At 36.6% G+C, this 25,277-nt stretch overlaps 1 protein-coding gene across 2 annotated transcripts; it reads left to right on the top strand.

Moving 5' to 3' along the window:
• The first annotated feature begins 441 nt into the window (after positions 1-441).
• Positions 442-24,289, top strand: prdm6 (PR domain containing 6). Of its 2 annotated transcripts, none has more exons than XM_053503244.1 (8): positions 442-600; positions 919-1,423; positions 3,349-3,656; positions 12,119-12,246; positions 14,015-14,139; positions 16,391-16,736; positions 20,645-20,831; positions 23,259-24,289. In XM_053503244.1, exons 2-7 carry the CDS (start codon positions 931-933, stop codon positions 20,823-20,825), a joined length of 1,581 nt encoding a protein of 526 aa, XP_053359219.1. In that variant the 5' UTR covers positions 442-600; positions 919-930; the 3' UTR covers positions 20,826-20,831; positions 23,259-24,289. The 2 variants fall into 2 exon arrangements, with proteins under 2 accessions (XP_053359219.1, XP_053359217.1); XM_053503242.1 differs by having other exon boundaries at positions 20,645-20,821.
• The last annotated feature ends 988 nt before the right edge of the window (positions 24,290-25,277 follow it).

Consider the following 25,277-nt stretch of genomic DNA (forward strand, 5'->3'; position numbering starts at 1 on the left):
GCTATAACTTTCTCAAGCGTCTCGGAGAGTCTGGGGGAACAAACCGGTTTGCTTTAGTCCCTCTAATCGGACCGAGCTCAAACAAGAGTAAGTTTGGGCTTTGTCTTGTATTAATTGAATAACATAACAATCCGAATCTTCTTCCTCAGCCCAAACAACTTTTTAAATAACTTTGCTGAGACCTTTCTCTATCTCTCTAGCACCTGAAATGGAAGAGCTAAATCCCATAACGAAAACCTATGAGCATTAATTTACTTATCGCATCTGCGTCTTGAACAATGAACTTAAACAGTCCGGTTGCGTGTGTAAGGCCCGATAAAGCGGAATACTTTACCTAATACGTCTGGTGTTAATTTTTCGTGCCAGCTCGACCCCTCCCCTCCCCCCTCTGTCCCTCTGCCCCACTCTCGCGTCCAACCCACGTGTTCCGCCACAGCAGAAGGAGGGCAGAGGAAGAGAGAGGGGAAGAGATGACGGCGTCTCTTTTCTCCATCCACAGACTTCAGGAAAAGGCTCGCCGCTCAGGACCGTTATGGTGTAAACGTCCGGGAACCGCAGTTGACAGTGGTCGGATCTGACAAACTCGCTTGAGCTAATAAGGTCAGTGTTATGTTATTAAATCTCTGCGTGTTTTTCAAAGAACGAAGCGATTTGATTTCTGTCGCAGGAGATGCGTACTGTTCTGAAGTACCTGAAAAACAAAACTTCATCAGACACGCTTCGGATAGATTATTGTTTTAATCTCTATAAGTTTTGTGTTTGTTTTAACATTAAAAATAAGACAAATTTGACACCCACGTGCTGTTTATGTTCTAGTGAAAAGTTAGAGGATTTTGGTAACCTACAGCAGGTAGGTGATACATTAAAGTATTTCAACATGAGTACAAAACCTCATTACTTGCATTTTTATTTTTGTAGCTGCAGTTGGAAATGCTGAAGCCGGGGGATCAGAGCGGTTCTGCTTTCCTCAAAGTGGATCCGACTTACCTTCAGCACTGGCAGCAGCTTTTCCCGCAGAGTCAGCTGAAGAACTGCGCGATTCCACAGATCCCGGCGCCCGATCGCGCGCCTGTAGCTGCAGAAAGCCTTCGCCAGAGAACCGGCTTGATTTCCTCCACCACCGCTTCGGCTGCTTTAACGCCGTCCTCCAGTTCGTCCTGCGCTCCTGCCGTGTCCGCGCTCGCGGGGTTAACGCAGCTCTCTGCGCCGCAGCTCGCGCTATTCGGACACACGCTCTGTACTGAGGTCGCACCGACAGAAAACAGCGGCGCGCCTCAGTCCAAGGAACTTTGCCTGCAGTCCAACTATAACGACAAATCGTCCCGGTTGAAGCTGACCTCAGAGGAACTGGACTACTATCTATACGGACAGCAGAGGATGGAGATTATTCCACTGAACAATCACACCAGTGATCTCAACAACCGTGCGTAAATTTAAGATTAACGTAGGGGCCACTTGATTGTGTCCCACACATGCACACACCTGATATAAAGCAATAGATTAGTTGCATTTAAGGTCTAACAAACAGCAATGTTTTATTCAATATGATTCACATCAAACCCCAAGTCCTTTCATCTCTAGATATGATAAGCATGTAAAAATTGTAAAAGTTATTTAAATTAGTACATTTCTTATATCGCGCATCTGCTAAAATTCAACCCTGAAACAGTTGTGTAAGCACTGTAATAATTTATTTAGGAATTTACTTTTTGCTGCGTGGCCATCACTTGTGAGTTGTTGTCATTTGTAACGCCTTTCGGTATTATTAAAACTTTTCAAAAGTGATTCAAATGCGTAAAACCATAACATAACGCAACAAATAATTAATGTCACAATGTGAAGAAATTTTAGAAACCTACACGCGAAATATCTAATAAGTTATTCTTTCTTCACGAATGAAATAACGGGCAGCTCTCTGCGCATCCACAGCGCGTACAGGCCACGCTGGATGATTTATTGGTGACTTATTTTGCAAGTCGTCAAGCAAAAAAGTTGTCAATGAGGATATTAAGAACAAGCACAACAAAATCACCGGAGCTGAAAATAACATTTATAATAGACTCACGAACACTGTATTTATTCAACACTCTGTATTTTGCTGCAGATATAAGGCTTCAATCATTAATAATAGAATAACTAAAATTAAAATTAAATAAAACATTGTTTAACATTCGTTTTTTATAAAAAAAAATAGAATAAAATAAAATAAAATTGATTAATAACATTTAGATGATGAACTGATTAGACTAATCAGTCCTTGATAATTAACGCCATTTAGTTTTCCATCCATTAACGAATCGGTAGTCGGTTCATTCATTTCTGTGGGTTGATTATAATTGTCTAATAGCACGCAATCAGCAAAGGAGACAACACCATAAAATTCACTAAGGAGAAATAACCATATTAAAGCCTAGTTTGAAAAGGTGGTGACTGTTTATTTAAGGTGATAAAACAGACCATCAGCAGTAATCTTCATCGATACGTGCCACGAGGAGATGAGGCATGGAGGAGGGGGGACAAGCCACAATTAATTGCTGTATAGTTTTGTAGAAGAGAGTGGACTGAGTGTGGATCAGAGATCGATCTGTCCCATCGGCCGCTATTCATCATCCCACCGCGCTATATGGGAGTCTCCCGGGGCCAGCAGGATTGCTTTATCTACATTTGCTATTCTCTCGCCCATATTTCACATCGCTTGAGCTCATTTATAAAGAGCGCAGATTACAGAGGGAACATACATTTTAAAACTCGTGGCTTAATTTTATGTAATATGCGTTTTCAGAGCGGTTCATGTCGATCAAATTCTGACATGGAATATGCTAAGAGCATTACAATCCTAAAGGTTGGTCTAATTGCAACTATTGTCATTATCCATGTCAATAGTCCTTAATTAGTACATATCGAATAAAACGTTCGTTTCCCCTTGGTCTGTACATGACATGTACTTTGTATGGAATTGGAAATTTCCCTAATTCAGATGCATGGATGTAAAACAATAATATGTTCGTAGTGATATATTATATATTACCAGGGGAACTTCAAAAACAATAATAATTTAGATATACTGGATTCCTTTAAAATATATAAATGATTTAAAAACAACAAAGTTATGTAACAAATGTCAGTTAAGTCCAAAATGTTTTTAGTTCAAACCCGAGTTGCTCATTTTCAATAGTACTTGTTTCTGTCATTGACTAGCATAAAACAAATGTTTTCATATACAACTGTAAAAATGTTGGAGGGAGTAGTAGTGGGAGTAGTAAATTAACAATTAGTCAGTACTTTTATAGGGTCTCATCTGGATTCTTGAATAAGTAACACTCTCTCTCACACTGCACTGTCCTGCAGGCTGTGACATGTGTGCAGATAACCGGAATGGCGAGTGCCCCATGCACGGGCCCCTGCACTCACTGCGGCGCCTGGTAGGGACGAGTAGTGCATCTACCGCTGTGCCCCCTCCTGAGGTTCCTGAGTGGCTGCGTGACCTACCCCGTGAAGTCTGCCTCTGCACCAGCACAGTGCCAGGCCTGGGCTATGGGATCTGTGCTGCTCAGCGAATACCACAGGGCACTTGGATTGGGCCTTTTCAGGGTATTCCTCTGCTGCTCGATAAGGTGCAGACTGGAGCGATGCGCAACACAAGACACTTATGGGAGGTAAGTATTTTATCTTTTCTGGTTTTACAAACTGCTCAGACATTTTGCTGATTTTGACCTGACATGAGGCAAAACCTCTTGATATTATATCTATAGATTATATAGTTACCTTGACTTTAAATTACTGGACATTAGTTAAATGTTTAAAAGGTTTATGAATGAGATTATTCAGAATTAATAATTTGCAGAAACTTTAATTGCATCCATACTTCACAGGTTTTTAGAAAATACTTAAAATGTTGGTATTCAAACCGTATGGTTTAAAGAGAAAAACTGAAGGATGGAAAACCCCATGTACACACAGAGAAATAAAGGTCACAGCTTTTAAAGATGACCAGCTGACAAGAGAGATGAGGCAGAGAGGGGTGGAGGGGGGGGTGTGTGTGTGTAAGAAGACGAGTGCTACTGAGAGTGAATTGCCATTCAGCCGAGAATCCAGAACTGTGGTTTAGCTGAGATATAAACTATCATTACTCAGACATGTTTACAAGCTATCCTTTCCTAGATTCTCTAATTATAGACGTAGATAGATACAATTTATCTTTTTGTATAGCAAGTAGTTGCAACTTGACAACAGATCTCTAATATAGATCAACACAAACTGATGACAGCCTCAAGGAGGCGGCTTTTGAGATCTCGGTGCAAAGTTTGTTATTGGTGTTCTATGGCTCTCTCCATCCAAATACAGGCCTGCTGTTGTTGAGGCCCACACAGACAGAATGGAACACTATTACTTGTTATATATGTTCTGTGTGACGCCATTTTAAACACTTGCTTGGCCAGGGAGGGCTGTAAAAATTCCAGCAGCTTAAACAAAACTGAGGTGGGTGAAGGAAAGAGGCTTGCCCAGTATTTCATGCTGGACTAGCAAAAGAGAGCACTCTTATTTAGCAGCGTGTAAAGTGTTGATCTATTTCCTCACTGCTGATAAAGTGTAAACTACAGAATCACTACAGAATTGCTCATTTTGGTGACAGCTCACTCATTATTGTGTGTTTTTTTTAATTGTCAAATGATAAAGTGTCAAAGACAGTGTATAATCTTAAATGTCTTGGTCATATGGAAAATTAATCTAATTTTCCTTATCAAAGCCATATAAAATGCTTACTGAGTTAAATAAGACTATTGTGACACTATTGTCCAAAAATAAACTTAATTAAATATATTGAACAGAATCTTATTAGTGGGATTGTACTTTCTAGAGAAACATGTTAAATTTTTTTTCCAGCTTGTTTATAGCTCTTGCACCTAATAATAAATTAAATATATTTACTATGACACAAACATGTGTGACCATGTACTGTTTTTTGTGAGGTTTATTTCATGATTTTTTTTTTTGTGAGGTTTATTTTATGTCTATTTATTATTTGTTCTACATGGGCTTTAAATACTTAAATACTTAAATACTTTTACATTAGCTATATATGCCACTATGCACTCGTTATTCTAATAACATCTTCTTCTAATTTATCATTTTCTACAATTTCGTCCTGTTGCCTGGATTGCACAGAACTGTAATATACAGTATTTTTTTCTATAACTTTTTAATCTTTGGATTAAAAGCACTGGGTTCTTGTCTATTTTCATTTTGTTCATACTAGGGGCAGTTTTATGTTTGTACTATCTGTGATCTATAAACCTATAATTTTTCCCAGCAGACTTTGCTTCACCAAGGGTTTTTCATGAATTTGACTGCGGAATGTCCATGCCAAGGCTCAAATATTTCTGACCAAATAATATTATCCATCTTGCTTTTAGGATTCATAAGACCCTGATTTTAAACAATATTGAACGCAGTCATTAATGTTTATCATCTAAAAAGTCCATTACTTTTACGTTGTTTTTTCACTATACCATGGGATAATGTTGAAACTGAACAGTATGTGCAATGTGGTGTGAAGCTTCAGATAAATCTTTCGACAATTCATTCTCATTAAAAGTTAAATACCATGTCAATATTAATATTACATAGCAAGAATATTACATAGCAAGAAATAGTGATACACCTCATAAAGTGTATGAACATTGAAGCTCTGAAATAGCTCTGCGCTTTGCTTTCTTTTCTGTTGAGTATGGTCATTAACTTTTCATTTTCACAAGTATTTAATAAAAGCACTATGTATATGTATGATAAGAAAATTTTAAATGCAAAATAGGTTTAGTTAACACTAAACGTAAATTAAGGAAGCCACTACCTAAAGTGATCTTTTTCAACTGCTAGTTCTACATATTGTAAATCAGTATAAAATACACAAAGCTTTTTTTTCCTGAAATTGTAGAAATACTTAAAGCATTTTACCAGAAGATATTTGTGTTAGACTGTTGAAACGATAAGGGGTCAGATTAATGTATGAAAATAGTAAGTTGAAGTAGACACAAATATTGGAGATTAGGACTTGTTTAGATTGATTAGGCCAGGTGCTGAGGGATTAACTGATAGGAATAATATTTTGCACTGGTGGTCAGGGGGTCACTGGCAATACCCCTGTATGAACTATCATTGTGTGAACATGATGGTCCACAATGATATCATCATTGGCAGGCACCAGTGGGTGTTCTAGAGTAATAATAAAGTGCCTAGGCCACAGGCCAGGATAATTATTTTGATTTTCTGTGCGCCAGAATGAGGAGTGACATGTTTAATGTCGGATCGCTGACATAGAAAGCTCCATAATTTGTCATTTAAGTTATTTTATGCTCCATTTCCCCCTTGATCCAGGGCTCTGTTGTGTGAGAAAGCACGTTGATGGTGGAACAATTTTATTTGAAATATATCCGGATCTAAAAGGTAAACACTTTTAGAGGCATGTTTTTTTATTATTATTATTTATTTATTTATCTTGTGTTAGATTCAATAGCAGCAAATATGTACTGAAAGCAGTTTTACTTGGAAGTGAAGCATGTTCGTGTGTGTATTTAACAGTGCATTCTTGCCCCATTCAGTTTCCCTTACATCGTTATATTTTATTTTTATCCACCATATCCAAGAATGAGATTACATATTACAACCACATCTTGGAGTGTTTAGATTAGAATGTTTTGCTGGGCATTTTTTTCTTTCTATTTTTAGATTTTGGTAGGCTGTTCTTTTACCAACTTCATTTATGACTTAAATCTTGCAATTATGGTTTGAAGTCCTGGCAACTAAAATGTGTAACTCATTATGTATTGTACATCGAATGTAAGACATAATTTTTTAAAAGAGGAAACCAGAGTTATATTCTGTGTACTCTGCACACTCTGTCAGACAGATATTAATATGGGGCAAAATCCATCCCCTTCAATGTGTAAATTGACACTATGAATCCTTTTTTTAAATTCACGTCTAAAGGCATAATCGTATAGATAAATTAAATACATTATGATAATTATTCTTAGCTTTTTTTACTGCTGCATTTAATTTTTTTAACACATTTCCTGAATCGTTAAATGCATTTTTTATATTTTGCATTTTTGCATGACCCTTATTGAGGAAAAAGAGACCATTTGAGCTTATAAGACAAGAGGTAAACATCTACCAGAAGGTGTTTTTTTAAACAGATACCAGAGCCACATTATCGCACTTACACTGTATCCCCTCTCAGCTGTACCACTTACATGCCCCATCCCGTTCAGGCGATGGCTGCTAAGTGTTTCCTTAGATAAGGCATGCCAGTCCCATTACACAAAGTGTTCCATGCTCCAGACTCACACAGACTTTTCCCTGGGCCACTGGGACCAAGGTTCTCTCATCTTAGAGCTTAATGGCCAGAGGGCCCTGATTTACTCACCATAATAAGGGCATGAGGTCAAGCGACTCTCAGCTAGGATTAGTTGGGCCTGAGTGTCTCTCTATTTCTCTCACCTATCTTTCCCCATGGCTCAGCTATCGATGAGCGGCTGTTCAAGGACGATTTACAGCATTTGGTCAGTGACAGAGTCCAATCAGTGTGCTGTAAATGTCGGTCCGAAAGACATTGAACAGTAAGTAAGGCAGTGACAGGACACCACTAGCCCAAATCAATGGCTAGATGAGCTACACACTGAGACCAGTGGTAATACAATGAGAAGTAAAAGAAAACTCAAATAGGTTTTTGGGTTGGAAGTCATTTGATATGTTTTTAATATGCTTTGTTTTACCTTTCTTCTTGCAATTTTTCCTGTGGAGGCAATATTGCCTTTTCTGTTAGTTATTAGCTACTTATAACATTCTCCATATAAAGTTTGATTTAAATTCACTATAGCATATTTGCATCTATCAGTTAAATTGTCACGATAAACTCAAACTGTTACATTAAAGACTACATTTTTCTTAGCATTCTTAGACAGGTTATCAGTCTTCCCATTTAAACCCCATTTAAATTAAGATAAACCATGTAATTTTCTTGTTTATTGACATCATTAAAAAAAATTATTTTATCTTGAGTTATAGGTAATTGTAGCAAAGATATTGACCCAGTTCACTTCTGCAGTGAACTGTCCCTTCGCAATAACGACTATACACCTGAGGCTATTTAACATGAAAAACATCCAGAGCTGAGATATGGTCAGAAATGAATATGTTATTAATGAGGACAGTTCAATTGATATTTAAAATAAAACAATCAAAATAAAAAGATCTTGTTGACTTGTGCTTATCTGTTGTATATTTAAAAGGTATAACTGATTTGTGCTCCTTAAATGTGATGATTTGTAATTAAAGGATGGCTCAGCTGGAGCAAAGTCAGATGTAGGGATAATGTAGGACTAAAAATGACATAAATTGCATTTATAGGGCATTTACTTTCATTCTTACTTAGAGCTGTAACAAGCATATTTCACTCAGTGCATTAGGGCACAATGACGCCTATCAATCAAAGTGTGTTTTCCACCCAGGTTTGCCATATATTACGCATTCTTTGAGACATCATGTAAAAATCAATCAAAGCAGTCCAAATGCAAGCCAAGTAGTAGAACTATTGCTACCTCTTCTATTTAAAACATTCAAATCATCAAATGCTTGTAAGCAGTTTGTATTATACAATATGTACACAAATCTGTAATGAAATGGTACACTAAAAGCTTAGGCAGTGTGCTCACATTCTGATGAAACCCAGATGAACATATTACATTGAACTGTGAAATACAATGCCGCGCACAAATAATCTTTTAATGCTATGAAGTAAGAGCACAACATAAACAATCCATTCCACAAACATTTTTTGTGAGTGAAACAATGCATCTGGTCGCATTACAGTATAGACTATCGCTGAGCTGAGAGCTGAGTAAAAAGAGAAGGACCGAAAAAAATCGAGAGTACTCTGTAGACCAGTGCGAAGAGAAATGAATACAGAGGATATAAACTAAATAGCAAACGCTACATCTTGTTTAAGAGCAATATCAATGTGCTTGTTTTGTTTCTATAGGTTATTTTATTGAATAAAAGTGTGCTCCTGTTTAACTTTTTCATAACTTTTCATAAGCCGAATCGTTCTGTACATAAAAGGGGGCATTTAAAGCTTCTAGACGATAGAGGGAAAATGTCCAAGGCATTATTATTATTATTATTATTATTATTAAAGCAATGCAAATATATTTGCTCTTCAACTGAATTGGTGGCTAAGTAAGTTCTTCGTAAGCTTATTTTTGATTTAAAAGAGGGTGGTGGTGACAAATTCAAGAAAAACCCCAGAATGAAGAGTTATATCGTGTTGCGGCCGCAAAAAGCGCTCGTGGTTCAGACCCGCGCGTGCGCATGAACACTGCGCCGTTTAAAAGCCTCGCGCGTGACATTGTTACACATTGTTACAATGACTTAATTATTAAGTAATGACTGAGAGCAAGTAAACGATATGAAACGAATTAACACGATTAAAATCATTTAGTTTCTTTTTTTCTATATAAGAATGCTATGATCAGTATGTTTAGTTAAACAGTTTCCCATTTTTCTTTTATGATTTGAACAATTTTAAAAAGTCACGAAAAACTTGTTTAAGGTTTTGAATAGGAGAATAATTGATAAACGCCTTACTGACGTATACGTTATCACCAAGGTTGCCAGATCTGATGATGATGGGCCCTATTTAAAGGTGATTATTAAAATACGTCGTTTTTCTAAACTGTTATTACATTAGAATATATATGTGTATATCGCAAAGGTGTACATATCTATTGTCTATAAATCTACATTTTATATAATGTATCTTTAAAAGCACTATATGCATTCTGTTTTTAAATTAGATTAATTGAAATGTAGATGGCATGATGGCATAATGGTTACCACTGTGGTCTCACACCTTCAGGGTCAAGGGTTCCAGGGTCTCCCTTCAGTTCTATGTGCATGGAGTTTGCATGTTCTTCCCATGCTTGGTGGGTTTTCTCTGGGTACTCCAGTTTTCTCTCACAGTCCAAAGACAAGCAGATTAGGCTAACTGGCAATTCTAAGTAAACTGTGTGTGTGTGTGTGTGTGTGTGTGTGCGTGCGTTTGTGCTCTGCGTTGGATAGGCACCCTGTATTCCGTCTAGTACCCTAAGACCCCTGGGATAGGCTCAAGGCCTCCTGTGAGAATATGTGGTATAGAGAATAAGTGAGTGAGAGAGTGAGTAATGAAATGTGTGTAGATCCATACTGTATGTATGAAGGATAGTCTTTAGAACAGTAACAGCATGCTCTTTCATTCTGTGTGGTGCTAAGGCTTTTTTTGTTGTGGTCAGCACTAATTTTATAATGCCCTTTTTTGTTTAGCTACTATGACCACATGTACCTAAACATGCTGCAGAGAGCTAACAAATGTCACACAGTGACTAAATGTATTGGATACACCACAGAATATCTTGGCTTTAATCAGGAATTTGTATTCCTTTCCCTTCATTTCATTTCCTTTTCTTTCGTTTCCTTTTCTTTCCTTCTTCTTCCTGCAGGACATAAGTCTAAAATCAGGAATTAGTGTGTGTTTTTTTAAATGATCACATTTTACAATTTCTTGTTTACAACAGTGCTTTCACTAATATTGGTTTTGCAACCAAGGAACAAATCCTCTACCATGTTAACAGGACATTTGCACCATATAAGCTTGCTGTTTTGTATCATACTTGCTTGATATTTTTATATTGGTTGCGATATTTATTTAGTTAGAGCTAAACAATCCATAAATAAAGTGTCTCTTTTTTGATAAAGCAGCTGGAAGGTTAGGCTCAGGGCTTGTGTAACAAACTGCTTTGCTGTAAGCAGTGTCCAAGCATTCTATCATGCTGTCAGAGGCGGTAGAGGTTCACTAAAAAGCCATGAGGATAAGAAAGGGGAATGAGTGGAGACAAACTGGATGTCAGGGGCTCAGTGGGGTCAGAGGGGTCTCTAAATCCCATTCATTCAGGCCTGACCCAGTGACAAGGCAGAAGGTCCCTTACTTCACCACTTGGAGATGGCTATTTAATGGTTTACATATAAAATACTACATATACTGTAGGTGTTGTGATGTCTTTATTTTATTGAAAGAATGTTGTAAACTTCCTCTAATGTACCATGTTTTGAAGATTGAACATTTTTAACCTCTGACAATGTTGAACACTTCACAGTGTTGAGCACTTCAGTGAAGTGGAAGGAAACAATCCAGACACTTGATTTGGTAATTTAACATTTAGCACAATTTGAGACCCTGTCTATTCTTCATTTTACAACTATAAACTACACACACACGCACACACACACACACACACACACACACACACACACACACACACACACACACACACGCGCACGTGTCTTATTACGAGACATTAGACGAGAGTCTGTTAAAGTTCTGATGCATATTGCAGATTTAAAAGTGAATCTGAGCATAAAAGCTATAGAGTTAACATTTAATACACATAGTTTTTTTTGCTGAAATTTAATTTAACAATACAAATTCAATACAAATGTTATCTAGCTCAGAAATGTTCCAGAGAATAAATTAAATTGCTTACTATTTTAGGAGCTGAATATATCAGTTATCTGTAGTAAAAAGACAAATTATTTGCAAGTGTGCAGATATTAATTGTAATGCACTCATTAATTTCAGTCAGAAATTCAGCACCACATCTTACTGTATAGGTTATATATGGGTTCCTGTGTTACTTAAAAACAGTGTGGCAGCTTGTAAAAGACAATAAAAAAGTGTTCTTCAGAATGTGCTTCAAGGTGTATTATGAAGTGGAGGGGGTGGCAGGGGTCCCCAGTTTTCAAGTCAAAAAGTTTACACATATAATGCAATAAATGATTACATATAAATAATGCAAAAGAGGAATAGGTATGTTTACAAAAAAATATATCCATGGTGACAATTTTTTTTTTCTTAAAAAGTATGAAATGCTTTAGGAGCACATGAAGGTGCATGTTTTGTGCATCTGTAAATATATTCATACATTTTTTATCAGCATGTAAAAAAAACACGTACTGCATGATTTCACGTAAAGTGGCATTGGTTTTGATTACATTCGCTATGTGCCTTGTATTCTTTGTGTTTTAGATATATGACCAGGAGGGCACGTTACAGCACTTTATTGATGGCAATGATCCAAGCAAGTCAAGCTGGATGAGATACATTCGCTGTGCCAGACACTGTGGGGAACAGAACATGACAGTGGTTCAGTATAGGTAATGTACAGACTTATTACATATTCCATATTATGTCCTTTTGCTTATTTATTTGAATTTATTTATTTGGCAGATAATTTTATAAAAACTGACATAGGCCAAATGTGGCCTGTCTGGCAGCCCTGGATTTTGAACTTAAAACCTGAAGGTCAGTAGCACAGAACTTTAAGCACTTTGCTATTAGTATGCAATATTCATATTTCCCCTGGCATAAAAGATTTCATGCTAAACAGGAATAAGAATCTTTACATTACTTTCAGGTTGAAATTGGATAGCCTAGTGTCTGTCTAGACTGTGAAGGCTGGGTATAATTTTGCTTTGATAACCCTAAGCAGGCGCTGTGTTATTGCTTCCCTCTTAGTGCCTCTATTATTATGGCTTGAGGTTTTGGTGACTGTGTAGTGTCAGTAGGAAATTTGGGGCCATGATGTGGAATTAGTCTTTTGAGTTACAAACATAAGTGGGATTTACTTTAACACAGTGCCACTCTGTGGCTTCAAGTGCTTCAAGTGTGTACTTCAACAGTGGTTTGCCTGGTATCATTTCACTGTTAAGCACTAGTGACCCTTTAGTGCTCTAAAGAGGTGTATACTCAAGAGGACAGCTTTAGGGAACTTCAGAGGTGAGACTCCCCACTTTCATATACTATTGTGTATATAAGTTGTAGCTGTTAGGAGTTTTTCCAACCATGTGCACGCTGCACATTGGAATGTCCTCTCCGTCAGCTGGATTGAGTTCCAGTGTTATGATTTGCAATATCTAGATGGAATTCTCTTCAAAGCGACTTGTGATTGATCAACCCTGAGCTGGCTGTTTTGTTTTGCCTTGACAATAATGTCCATTGGCATGTGCTTTACTTCACTTGCACTGGGGACGCCCCACCGTTGTCTTTATGACTCATCCAACCACAATACTAAATACATGTCAGCGCTGGAAATGTTATCCAAGACGAAGGGGAAAAAATGGTCTTTGATGTGCTTGGCTGGTGTGGAGTTCTGTGCACATTTTGGAAGTGACGGCAGCGTTGTAAGAGATGGTGTTCGTTTACACTTGTTCGACCTCCTCTGAAAACGCGCAAGACCACCCATCGCTCCAAAAACAGCCCTCTTTCAGCAGCCAACTGAGTCATTTAGTGCGAGTACATTTATTTGTGTGCTCCAGTGTTTATGTTAAGTGAAGCCAAACTGAGAGATGAACTGTTACAAGGGTATAAAGTACATGGTATAGAGTATTTTTTTCTCTCGTGGGTTGCAAGATGCTTTTGATTTATGGACTCACCTCTTGTTTTATTTTGGTGTCTCGGTGAAAGGAATTAATAAAATTCACAAGCCTCTGCAGCTCTGCAGAGACTAAAGGAGCTTATTATCAAATATTTGTAGTGCACCCCAATTCCCAGTCCAGAGCTCCTCTGAACATATGAGAACAAATTCTCTGCGTAGTGTAAATATTTATATAATAATTTATGTAAAACACAGAGTAATCAAATATTATTTTTAACCTAACCTAACCTAATTAACCAACAAATTATGCATTATATTGTGACTGAAGGTAATAACATGTAGGATCTTTAAATCATGGAAAATTGTTCAATTTAGCAAGCCATGAAAGAAGACACTGGGGTCACTGAACCCAGGTAACCACATGGTTATTATGTCTAAAATCATTGTCAATTTATTGTGAATTCAAATCTAATCACTCATCTGTATGCTTGTATTGTATTCCATGCTATTGTATTCTATTAGATAGAAAAATTAAATTATTTTTCCAGATCGTGTATTTTCTATCGGGCTTGTATGGATATCCCACGAGGAACAGAGCTTCTGGTCTGGTACAACGACAGTTACACCTCCTTCTTTGGCATCCCGCTGCAGTGCATCGCACAGGATGAAAACTGTAAGTTTCACCACTCACTTCTTTAACCAAATTAGCAGTGCTAGCCCGCACTATATACATACATTTAAAGAAGGACAAATTTGTAGATTTAATATTATATTAATCCAATTCATATTATTTTTAACATACTGTAACTATAGTCATAACTCATCCAAACAGATTGTTTTTCGTCATGGACTTCATGGCGGATCAATCAGTTTTGGAGATGTAGAACCAAATTCCATGTCTTCATTTTTGGACCTGTCATCCAACGTCTACTTTGTATTTTATATGTGCATGTTAGAGATTAGCAGAGTTAGTGTATATGAGGTCAACTGCAGTTTTAGTCCCCCATAAGTGCATGGTACATTCCATAATTCTATTTAAAAGTACTTTTGATTTCATATATTATTTTCTCAGCATAAATGAACGTTTACCCCATACAGTTAGGTCTTGTATTTGTGGAGCCCATTGGCGAGTGGAACGCCTGGATATCTGACAGAGTCTGACAGTTTCGTGTTTACATGAGAGACATTTTATGGCTTTAGTCTGGTTGCTGTTTTATTTAAACAACTCTCTTTCCCTGCAAACTGTTTTCCAAAGTGTACAGTATGATTTGATCAATGCAATACTATACCCAAATAAAAAAAACAAACAAAACAAAACAAAACAAAACAAAAACAATACCGAAGAGCCATGTCTATTTGCTTCTGGGGAATTATGGTAATGTAGTTTAATACAGATGTCTTTTACTGTGTAATTAACCATGCCTAGGACATGAAGAAATAGAACTGAGAGATTGTAATGCAATTGATCATGCAAATACAAGTCAAAAGACTCTCTGATTTATCAGAGTTGGAAAAAAATAATGTCAATGACTTGAACTAACAGAAAGTTAGAATAAAGTTAGAGCTAACAGAAAGTCTATAGGTATTTAAAAAATACCTTTACAACCACGATCAGCAGAAAACCATCTCAGAATGCACAACAACAAAAGGCCACATCATGTTTTACTCCTGTCAGCCATGCCCGAGAATATGAGGAGATAAGGCCACAGACTTACCCAAACTGGACAAAATAAATAAAAGGGACCCTGTCTTTTTCCAGGCTTAAATTGTCCAGTTTGGGTGAGCCACCCTAGGATTTGATATCTCGGGCAAAGTCACCATGCTTTTCCTCTTAATTATTATTATTATTATTATTATTATAATTATTATTATTATTATGTTGCCAGTGAAATTTCCAGGACATTATTGGTTTATGAAATACTCAAACCTGCCCTTCTGGTACCAATCAAAGGATCAATTTTTTCGTTCTGATATTTTATGTGAACATTAACTAAAGCTTTTGACCTGTATATGTATGTTTTTTTGCAATGCATTGCTGCCATAAGTCTGGCTATTTATATAATTGTATAAATGTACAGGTGTATAGGTATTCTGATAAGTTGATGGTGGGTGTATGGTGGATTTGATTTTGTTGTATGTGATTTATTTGTACTCTTGATTGCATTTTTCTTGAGCATATACTGTATAGATATTGTGAGGCAAGCTAATGCTATGCAAAATTTTATACAATAAAAACCGAGACAGTAATTTGGCAGGTTTTTAAAAAAAAAAAAAAAAAAAGTCAAAATAAAAGCTCTGCTTAATTATCTTTTTTTAAAAAAAAACCTTTCACATGTAATTTTTCATATAGTTTGGCTTCTGTCAATTCTTATTGAATTGGTTATCAACAAAACATACAAAAGAACAAATGGCTGTAAAAAGAGCTGAACAGAAATGTTTATCTTAAAGAAAGCTTGAAACATGGTTAAGAAATCAACAGTGACTTCTGCATCTTAAATTAACTCCTCTGATATACTACTCCAGATGTTCTGTAGCAAAAACATAGCTTCAGTGCTAACTGTAATTACATTTCTTTATTTTGATCATCATCCAACATAAAATTTTGACTGGATATGTTAGCTTTATTAAATAAGAAAGCCCAAGCTCTTCTCATCTTACAGTTTGTTAATGTTATTTTTGTGTGTACAGCATGTTGTGCTAAAAGAATGTGGAAAATGGTAATGTCTGTGCATGAGATAACTAATTCTGCCCTCTTAAATATGAACTTTAATATGAAACTATCTGAAACAAAATTCTGCATTTGTTCCAACATGATGTCATGTTGTCATGTTGGATTTGCTGATGGTAACTGATGCAGTAAGAACTCAATAACAAACAATAATTAGTACAGAATACTAACTGCTCCCCAATTATTTGTGTTTCAGTGAATGTGCCATCTACTGTAATGGAAGCCATGTCCCGACAGGAAAGCCTGCAGTCTTTCAACAAAACATCCAAATCCTCTTCACCAACCATGCTGCAGCGCTCAATGGTTTTCCCTCACTCGCCCTGCTCACGGAGCTTCTCTTTACTGGATAAGGTTGGCAATATGGAGTCTGGCTTTAACCAGCTAAACCCTAAGAACCAGCGAGTCTTGGCCAGTCCCACATCCACCAGCCAGCTAAACAGTGAGTTCAGCGACTGGCACCTCTGGAAGTGTGGCCAGTGCTTCAAAACGTTCACGCAGCGCATACTTCTGCAAATGCATGTGTGCACACAGAACCCAGACAGGTAATTCTCACCTTTACAGGGCAATCGTAACTCAGTAATAGCAAACTAATAAGAATTTACAGAGTAAATAATCAACATATTCAACTAAAGTTAGAACACAGGGATGTAACTAGATACAACATCTGGAATAAACATCATAGCCTTTTTGTGGTTTTTAAACCATGTTGTTTGGTGTGCTTCCCATGCATTATACATCTTACAGATTAATCTAGAACAGAGTCTATGCATTTTAATATTTAGTAGTTCATCAGTTATGCAAGATAACATTTTCCAGTTATTTAAACCAATCATATTCTTCTTTAGTTTGTAATAGTTTAAAATAATGTATGTGGCCAAGACCATTAACATGATAATTATATATAAAACCTTTTCAGTCATTACATCAGTTCTTAGTAAATTTTGTTTTGGTTTGCTCGAAGAAAGTAATCACCTTATGTAACGTGCAACATCACAGTGATCTTACTATCAAAATATTCAGACCTTAAAAAGGAACATTTTATTCTATTCCATTTTTTTCTTTAGGAATGACTTAATGTTAATAAAAATGCTATTCCCATGCCAATAAATATACATCCCTGGTCAAAAAATATCTGTTATTGTGAATACTTAACCAAGTTGAAGATGAACTGATCTCCAAAAAGTATAAAGATGACAAATTTCTTTATTATTTTAAGATTTTTTTTATTTTTAGTTTTTACAAAGTCAAAACAACCAAGGAAAAGGGTCTGAAACAAAAATTTGGGCATGTCAGTGCTTAGTAACACCCCCCTTGAAAAGTGTCACAGCTTGTAAACACTTTTTGTTGCCAGCAAAGTATCTTTCAGTTTTCATTTGGTGAATTTTCTTGCACTCTCCCTACAAAAGGCTTCTGGATCTATCAGATTTTTTGGCAGTATTGCGTTCATTGCTCTTTTGAGGTCTATCCACAGACTGTCAATCATGTTTAGATCGAGAGACTGTGAGGGCCATTCCAAAACCTTCAGCTTTCGCCTCTTGAGGAAGTCCATTGTGTGATTTTGTGATGTGTTTAGGATGATTATCCTGTTGTAGAAACCATCCACTTTTCATCTTCAGCATGTTTACATATGGTGTGATGTTTGCTTCCAGAATTTGCTGGTATTTAATTGAATCCAGTCTTCCCTCTAGCAGTGAAATTTTTCCTGTGTTACTGCCTATTACACGAGCCCAGAGCATGATTGTTCCATCCCCATGCTGAACAGGTGGAGATGTGTCTTTCTTACGAAATGATCCCCTTTTTCATACATACCTTTGCTGAAAACTCCTCCATGAAAGTCATATTTGTTCAGGTGACAAGTTTTAAGCTGTCATTGCTGGCAAGTTTTGAGCTGTCTTTCTAGCAAGTTCCTTCAGACATTTTGTTTTAGACAAAATGTAATTTTTGTCTTCTAGACAAAAATGTCATTTTTAAATACATTACAACTTGAAGAAAAGTGTCCCTAAGAGCACATCTTTTTATAGCGTTCTACTGTGATCAAAAATAGTTAAACTTTTCTGAGTGCTAGCTAGTAGCTTAGAGCAGTCTATATCTGCTGATCGTTTAAACCAGGATTCAGGAGTTTGTTTGCTTTGCAATTCGTAATCATCTAGCGAAAGGAAGGATTTTAAACAAGCCATAGCCCTAACTAGCTACTTTAAGTCTGAGATGTTGATAAAGGTTTTCTAGGAACTCAATCCCTTGTGATGTTCAAACTTTTGCAAGGCACTCTTTCCTTTGTTCACTCTTCAGTTGTACAAAATAAAATAATACCCTAATCTTGTTAATAATGCTGAAAAGCTTCATCTTTAACGTTATGCCTTTTGGAGATCAGCTTATCTTCTACTATAACTAAGTATTCACAGAAATGTTGACCAGCAAACTTTTGCATGAAACGGTGTCTGTTTAGTTTTGTCTTAAATTATTACTTTAAAGTTAAAAAAAGGGTTTTGGACTTACATTAAGCTTTTTTAGAGTATATTTATTTATTTTATTTATTTACCTTTATTTAACCAGGCAAAACAGATTAAGAACAGGTTTCTTATTTACAACTGTGGCCTGGCCGATATTAAAATCACATGCTTTTTCTTTCATTGAAAACAGCCGGGGTTAAGTTTAGACATTTGACAAACGGTTATGTTTCACTATTTTTAATTAGAGTGGGATTGCGTTATGAGAAAACTAAGTAAATGTATGACTAGGTTAAATTTAACACTAAAACATATGGTCGTATTTGAATGTGGTGTTTCATTCATGTATTGTGCAGTGGAATTCTGTTGTTATTCTTGACTATGTACATAAGTATTGAAACGCATTAGGAAAATATTATATAGCTACGTAAGCATGTTCATGTACCATAATTATGGGGATTCATTAGCGGGTTCCTGACTTGCGCAATATTTGAGAGGCTGATATGAAAATAGAATAAATGTAACTTCTCTGCATCACTGTATAAGGGGTATAGAATTGACAATTTACACACAGTTTTGCATCGCTGACCACTCTGGAATTTACTGTGTGTAACATCTCTAAACCTAATTAAATATGGTCCAGGACGTATTGGAAATTTTTTGCTTAGCACTATATTTCTTTGGTGCATACAAACCTATAAATCAGTTGCTGCTGTCACAAAGAAATACCCACTCTAACGGTGATGCAGAGGAAAACAGATGCCACTTATTCAATAAACTAATATTCATAGACAAGAAAAATGTTGCTGGGATACCCTAGGAGTTGAAGTCGATGTGAAGGGCTGTCAATATTAAACTTTATGACCCTGGGGTGCAGATAAAATTTAGCTGAACAAGGGAATCTGGATCTGTTGGTATTTGGAGTTGAAGCAAGTGCCATAAATGACCCTTGGAATCTTTTTCAAATGCTCTCAGCTATGCTTTATGGGATTTAGCCTATACATTTTTATTGATCTCAGTTCTGTATGAACATTTCAGCGTGGATAAATTATTTGGGTATACCATCACGAAAGATGATGCTTATATGTTGCTGACTATACCATAAAAAGGGGTTTTTCTTGTTTTTTGTTGGACCATTACTGCGTCTACTTAATTTTGGTGCATTCCTTTAATAGGCAAAGCCTTCCAAAGAGCCATTAATTACAGTATTGATCTGCACCATAAACACCCAAACACCAATGCTAACGAACTCCAAACAAATCCAAAGTCAAATTCTTAGCTGCACTAGCAGGGAGACACCAATCCGTGTACACACGCAGGTAGACTTCAGTCATGATTTTTTATTATTTATGTAATATTAGATAAGTTTATATAAGGCTTAAGTATGTTTTCGGTACAGACTCGGTTCAGTGGGCCATTTATCTCTAATATTGTGCTGCGCCAGGGCCCAGTGCGGCAATAAACAATATGTTGACATTAATCACAAGTGCCTCTGTAGTAAATACTCGCCAAACATTTATCATGGTAAAATATTCACAATCAATGCATCTCTCAACAGAAAAACTTCAGTCACAGATTTCAGTAAAACTATATGAAATGCAAGATGTTCAAGCCAATGTCTCTCTTTCTCCGTCTAAATACATAATGTAATTGATGACACATTTGAATTGTCAATTCATCTAATTACGCCTGTAAGTGCTTTCCTTTGTTGTGTGTAATTGTCAATAAATTCGTGATTTGTTATCAGATCCCCATGATTAAGTGAAACTGGGCTAATAATTAACAGAGGTTTTTATGGCTACAGCTAAGCACTTGTGAGCCGAAAAAAGCAGAGGAAACCCTAACCATCAGAGCAAGTGAAAATATTGATAGATGGCCTAAACTGTGTTCCCTGCCCTGTTGTTGATGAGAGGTCATGCTGCCATGGTAACAGCACTGGGCTGTCACTGATGTGCTCCTGTGTGTGTTTTTGTGTGTGTGTGTGTGTGTGTGCGTGTTTCCAGACCGTATCAGTGTGGACACTGTTCACAGTCCTTTGCCCAGCCCTCAGAGCTGCGTAACCACGTGGTAACACATTCCAGTGACCGGCCCTTCAAGTGTGGCTATTGTGGCCGAGCTTTTGCTGGAGCCACGACACTTAACAACCACATCCGCACTCACACTGGGGAGAAGCCATTCAAGTAAGTAACAGTGAGTACCACAACTTCCTAGCCATGTATTTTAATTCATGTATTTAAAATGAAATACAGCAAATAAAGATAAAAATAAAATTTTGTAGAATGTTGTAATGATATAGAATATAGAATATTATAGAATATCATAATCATGTGTTTGCTTTTGTTTATTTGCCAGATGATTTTACTGACTAAAGTAAATAAAGTAAAATTTACTGTGGCTATTAATGGACACACACATACAGACAGACACACACCCTAAATGTTATATTCACGCTGAGGCAAAGGGAACCACAAATAGCAGAAAGGTTTGGAAAGAGTGCTGGTGTTTAGGAGTGTTAAAGCCCTGTATAAAAACTTTGGCAACAAGCAATAAGTCAGTCTACAAAATATACAATGGGTGATCTTTTGAACTATAGCTATTGAAATAGTGTGAATATATCACTTACCACGTATTGCCAGGTCCCTGACTACAGGAGTGTAAACCACTATACTTTTTATATAACAGTTGGGTTGAAATTGGCCCATACTGGTATTTCCAGCACTGACATTCCTTCAGCTATGGCTTATGGGAGCAAAATATTATTGTCTAGGTCTGGAATTCCCATTTTGTCTAAAGTGCCCAGATTTGTGGGAGGCAAGATGCAAGCTATACAGATTTCCTAAAATAAAGTTTGTACAAGTTTAGCATTAACAGCAGTCGGTGCTTTTCTCTAGTCTATAGATTGTTAGTTACATGTGCCCCACCACACACACACACACACACACACACACACACACACACACACACACACATGCACACACACACAGGTCACATTTTAACTTAGGTGCTAATCAGCATTATTTAAAACCACTACAATGAAAGTTTTAATTGAAAACATTTTTACTATAAAGGTTTCAATGTAAATGTCATGGCTGCCTATTAGATATCACATGCACAATTACACTGTATTTGCTTTTCTTCCCCAGGCACACAAACCATAAATGAACCCCATCCAATAAATAAATAAATAAATTGGCACTGTTGTCTCACACATCCAGTGATGGCGGGTTGAAATCTTGCCCCCGGCCTTTGCTTGGAGATGGCATGTTCTCCCCGTGTTTGGTGGCTTTCCTCACACAGTCCAACGATTTGCAGATTTAGGTGAATTGATGTTTCAAAATTGCCTATAGTGTGTGCAAATATTTGTTGTATGCTTGTGTGCTTGTCCCCTGCAATGGGTTGGAACTCAATCCAGGGTATATCCTGAATTGTGCCCTAAGTTATCGACCCTAAATATTTTTTGTTCTGCATTCTCATAATGTTCTTTGTTTGGCAAGCACCGAGATCTAGAAAAATTCATGAGCAACAGCCATGTAAATGAAGTCATAGGAAATTTTAATATTTTTTACATTTATTTCAAATTCGCAGTTGTAAAGTAGACTTTACTCTCAGTCTCATAACGGACTTGTCTGCATTGCACACAGTGGTTTTACTATGAGCAGATGGGCTGTTGGGAGCAGAGCAATCCAGTAACAAGTCAACTATCTAATAAGCAATCAGTGATACACAAATGTGTCATCAGCACTTCAGGAGCTTTAGAGAGAAAGAAGCACACAAAGACATTAATGAAACTCCCCAGAAATCTTTAGTCAGTCAATATGCCTGAGTTATTCTCATTGAGCTGATGTGCTTGATAGGATAAGGCTGGCATTTTTCCTTTGTTTGTGGAAAATGAAGTGTTTTACATGAACCTCATCTAAGATTTTGTGTTACAGCAGAACCGTTTCTAATTTACAGGTTAGAATTTAAAGTTTGTGAAAGGGTATCTATTTTTAGGTGTAGTCAATAACTGTTGGCTGTACATACAGTATATAATGTTGGTGATAACTGTTCAATGCGATATGTGTGTGTGTGTGACTTAATGTACTGTGTATGTTGTGTCTATAGACATAAATTAAAAAGTTCCAAGCTGATTCTCCACGGGTTCCTTAGATTTTTGTGCAACGTGTCTGAGACTAATTCGGATCCACAGATCTGTATGTGCTAGACAGAGTGCAGCTGATATAGTGCCCCATACCCTGTGTCTGCTTGAAACGCTTTCAGCTCAGTTAAAACCAAGCCATCAGGAGATGCTCGCCTTTGATATCCTACCTCCCAAAACTCTCTTTTTTGTTCATTATCTATTGTAAGTGACAATGATGCGGGCCCTTATCTCGACAGGCCTCTCTTGGGGCACCCCTTCCTCTCAGATTATTGACAGACCCCCATGTTGAGAGCCGTCTGAGCCTTCGCTCATCATCGGCATCAAGGCCCCTAGGTGTGGGCAGCAATTACACCTTTCTGGCCCAGTAAGCTTCCCAGCCACTTTCAAGTGTCACTTGTCATTAAGGCAACAACGGATGATTCACAACGTCTGATGGCTCTCGCTAAGTATGCTGTCTGTGTTTCGTGTTTGTCCAGGTGTGAGCGGTGCGAGAGGAGCTTCACACAAGCCACACAGCTTAGCAGACACCAGCGGATGCCCAACGAGTGCAAACCCATCAGCGAGAGCAGCGAATCAATTGAGGTGGATTAGTTGATTGACCATGCCGGAATTAAACGGCGAGGGAAAGTCATGATTAAATGTCACGGACACTTAAGCAAAACCAAAGATTTCCTCTGAGAAACTCTCAATCAGCCCCAGAAAACCAAAAGCAGTAATAAAATAAGTAAGATGTTAAGAGATATTGATCCCGACACAGATAAGGGACTGGTTGCTGGCTAGGGTGTGGGGGGGTATTGTGGTGGACAAGATTATTTATTCATGACTGGAAAAGTCACACTACTGTTAAAAAGCTGGAACATAAGTGTGAAATTCCAAAAAACATTGCTTATTGCTTTATTTCTTAGTCATGTACATTGTACATTAATACCAAAGGGAGAAGACTGAAAGGGGTGCAGGGACATACCCCCCCCTCCCCCCAAACTGGCAATGCACAGTATCTGTATAATTTAATAAGCAAGACTTTTTGAGAGAAATATTTGTATTCACCAAAAAACAGCCTCTGTATAAAGTGTACATTTTTAATTATATTTCTCTCATATTATGCTTTTTTGGCACCTTTGACTGGTTTTATTTTATATTTAATTTGGATAATGATTTTAAATGTAATGATGAAGACTATTTAAATATGAGTGGGTTAGGAGAAAAAAAGGGTCCTTGCAAAATAAATTAAATAATAATAATAATAATAATGATAAAACTTGTTACCAAATATGAAAGGAAGAGTTTTAAAGCAATATATAGAATTGTATCTGTGAGTCATTCAATGCTTTTATTGCCAGATTCACTTTGTTTTTATGGTGAATGGGGCTATTGAATCTTACATTTTTGTTATAAAAAAATATTTAACATAATTTCACCATAAATAAGATAAACATTTCAGTTGTGGAAAGGTATATGTGTATGCTCAATAAAATGAAGGAAACAATTAGCCCCGGTTTAACTTAAACGCCCCTCACATGTATATATATATATATATATATATATATATATATATATATATACTTTCAAATCAAACAGGGACTAAGTGTTTCCTCCATTTTTTTGAGCAGTATATCATATTTTGACACATTTTTCTAATCAAAAACACAATAGACTGATCAGATTGGTCTCAGAATATTTAAAACAGGTTTTAAAAATTTTACAAAGAATCACAGTGATTTACCTACACTGTGATAATCAAAATCACTCAATCAAGGAAGGCGAGTTTTTGTAAACCTCGAAACATTTTGGTTTAATGAAATCAGCTTTTAAATCGAAATCAGCTTTTAAGTCAAAAAGAGACAGTCGTGTATGATAATCATCAGTGTCTCAGAATACGTTAAATTCTGGAAAGTGTGATGAGCTCAGTCTTGTCCACGTTTGATTCTTGTTTGCATGATTTTCCTTTTTTAAATAAACATTATGAAACAACTAAAACAGATTATGTCTTTTAAATAAAGTGATAAAGTCGATTGTCATTAGGTCATTTTTTAAAAGAATGTACTTCCATATTTATTAATAATTTTTTTTCCATTCATTGTTTTTTTCTGCAGCACTTAAGATTAGTCAAAATAAGAGCATTTTAAACCTGTTATTTCCATTATGCAATATTATGTACTATACATATATGACGGTAGGCAAATCTGAAATAATTAGACTGGTAATGTTATAAAAAAAAATTGTACAACTCTAATCTTGATCGATCAAATAAAAATAAAAATAAAAAACAATGTAAATCATTTAAAACATTAAAACTTTAATAAGTAAATCATACATACATGTGAAAACCAGGTGTATCCTGTAATTTTCTGTCATTGTTTACTATTGCTTACATATTGTTAGTTGCACCGAGAAACAATACACATTCAGGCTCCAGTGCACTTTTTTTTTTCGTCTTATACAAAGCATGAAATCCATCTTCACTCGCTGGCGATGTATCAGTGTGGCGTTGGAGG

This window comes from Clarias gariepinus, chromosome 9 (assembly GCF_024256425.1).
Source record: "Clarias gariepinus isolate MV-2021 ecotype Netherlands chromosome 9, CGAR_prim_01v2, whole genome shotgun sequence".
Taxonomy (NCBI): domain Eukaryota; kingdom Metazoa; phylum Chordata; class Actinopteri; order Siluriformes; family Clariidae; genus Clarias; species Clarias gariepinus.

Coding starts and splice junctions, on each gene's coding strand:
- prdm6 (XM_053503242.1), top strand. CDS start 931: ATGCTGAAGCCGGGGGATCAGAGCGGTTCTGCTTTCCTCAAAGTGGAT. Junction 1,424..3,348: donor CACCAGTGATCTCAACAACC/GTGCGTAAATTT, acceptor ACTGTCCTGCAG/GCTGTGACATGTGTGCAGAT. Junction 14,140..16,390: donor CATCGCACAGGATGAAAACT/GTAAGTTTCACC, acceptor TTTGTGTTTCAG/TGAATGTGCCATCTACTGTA.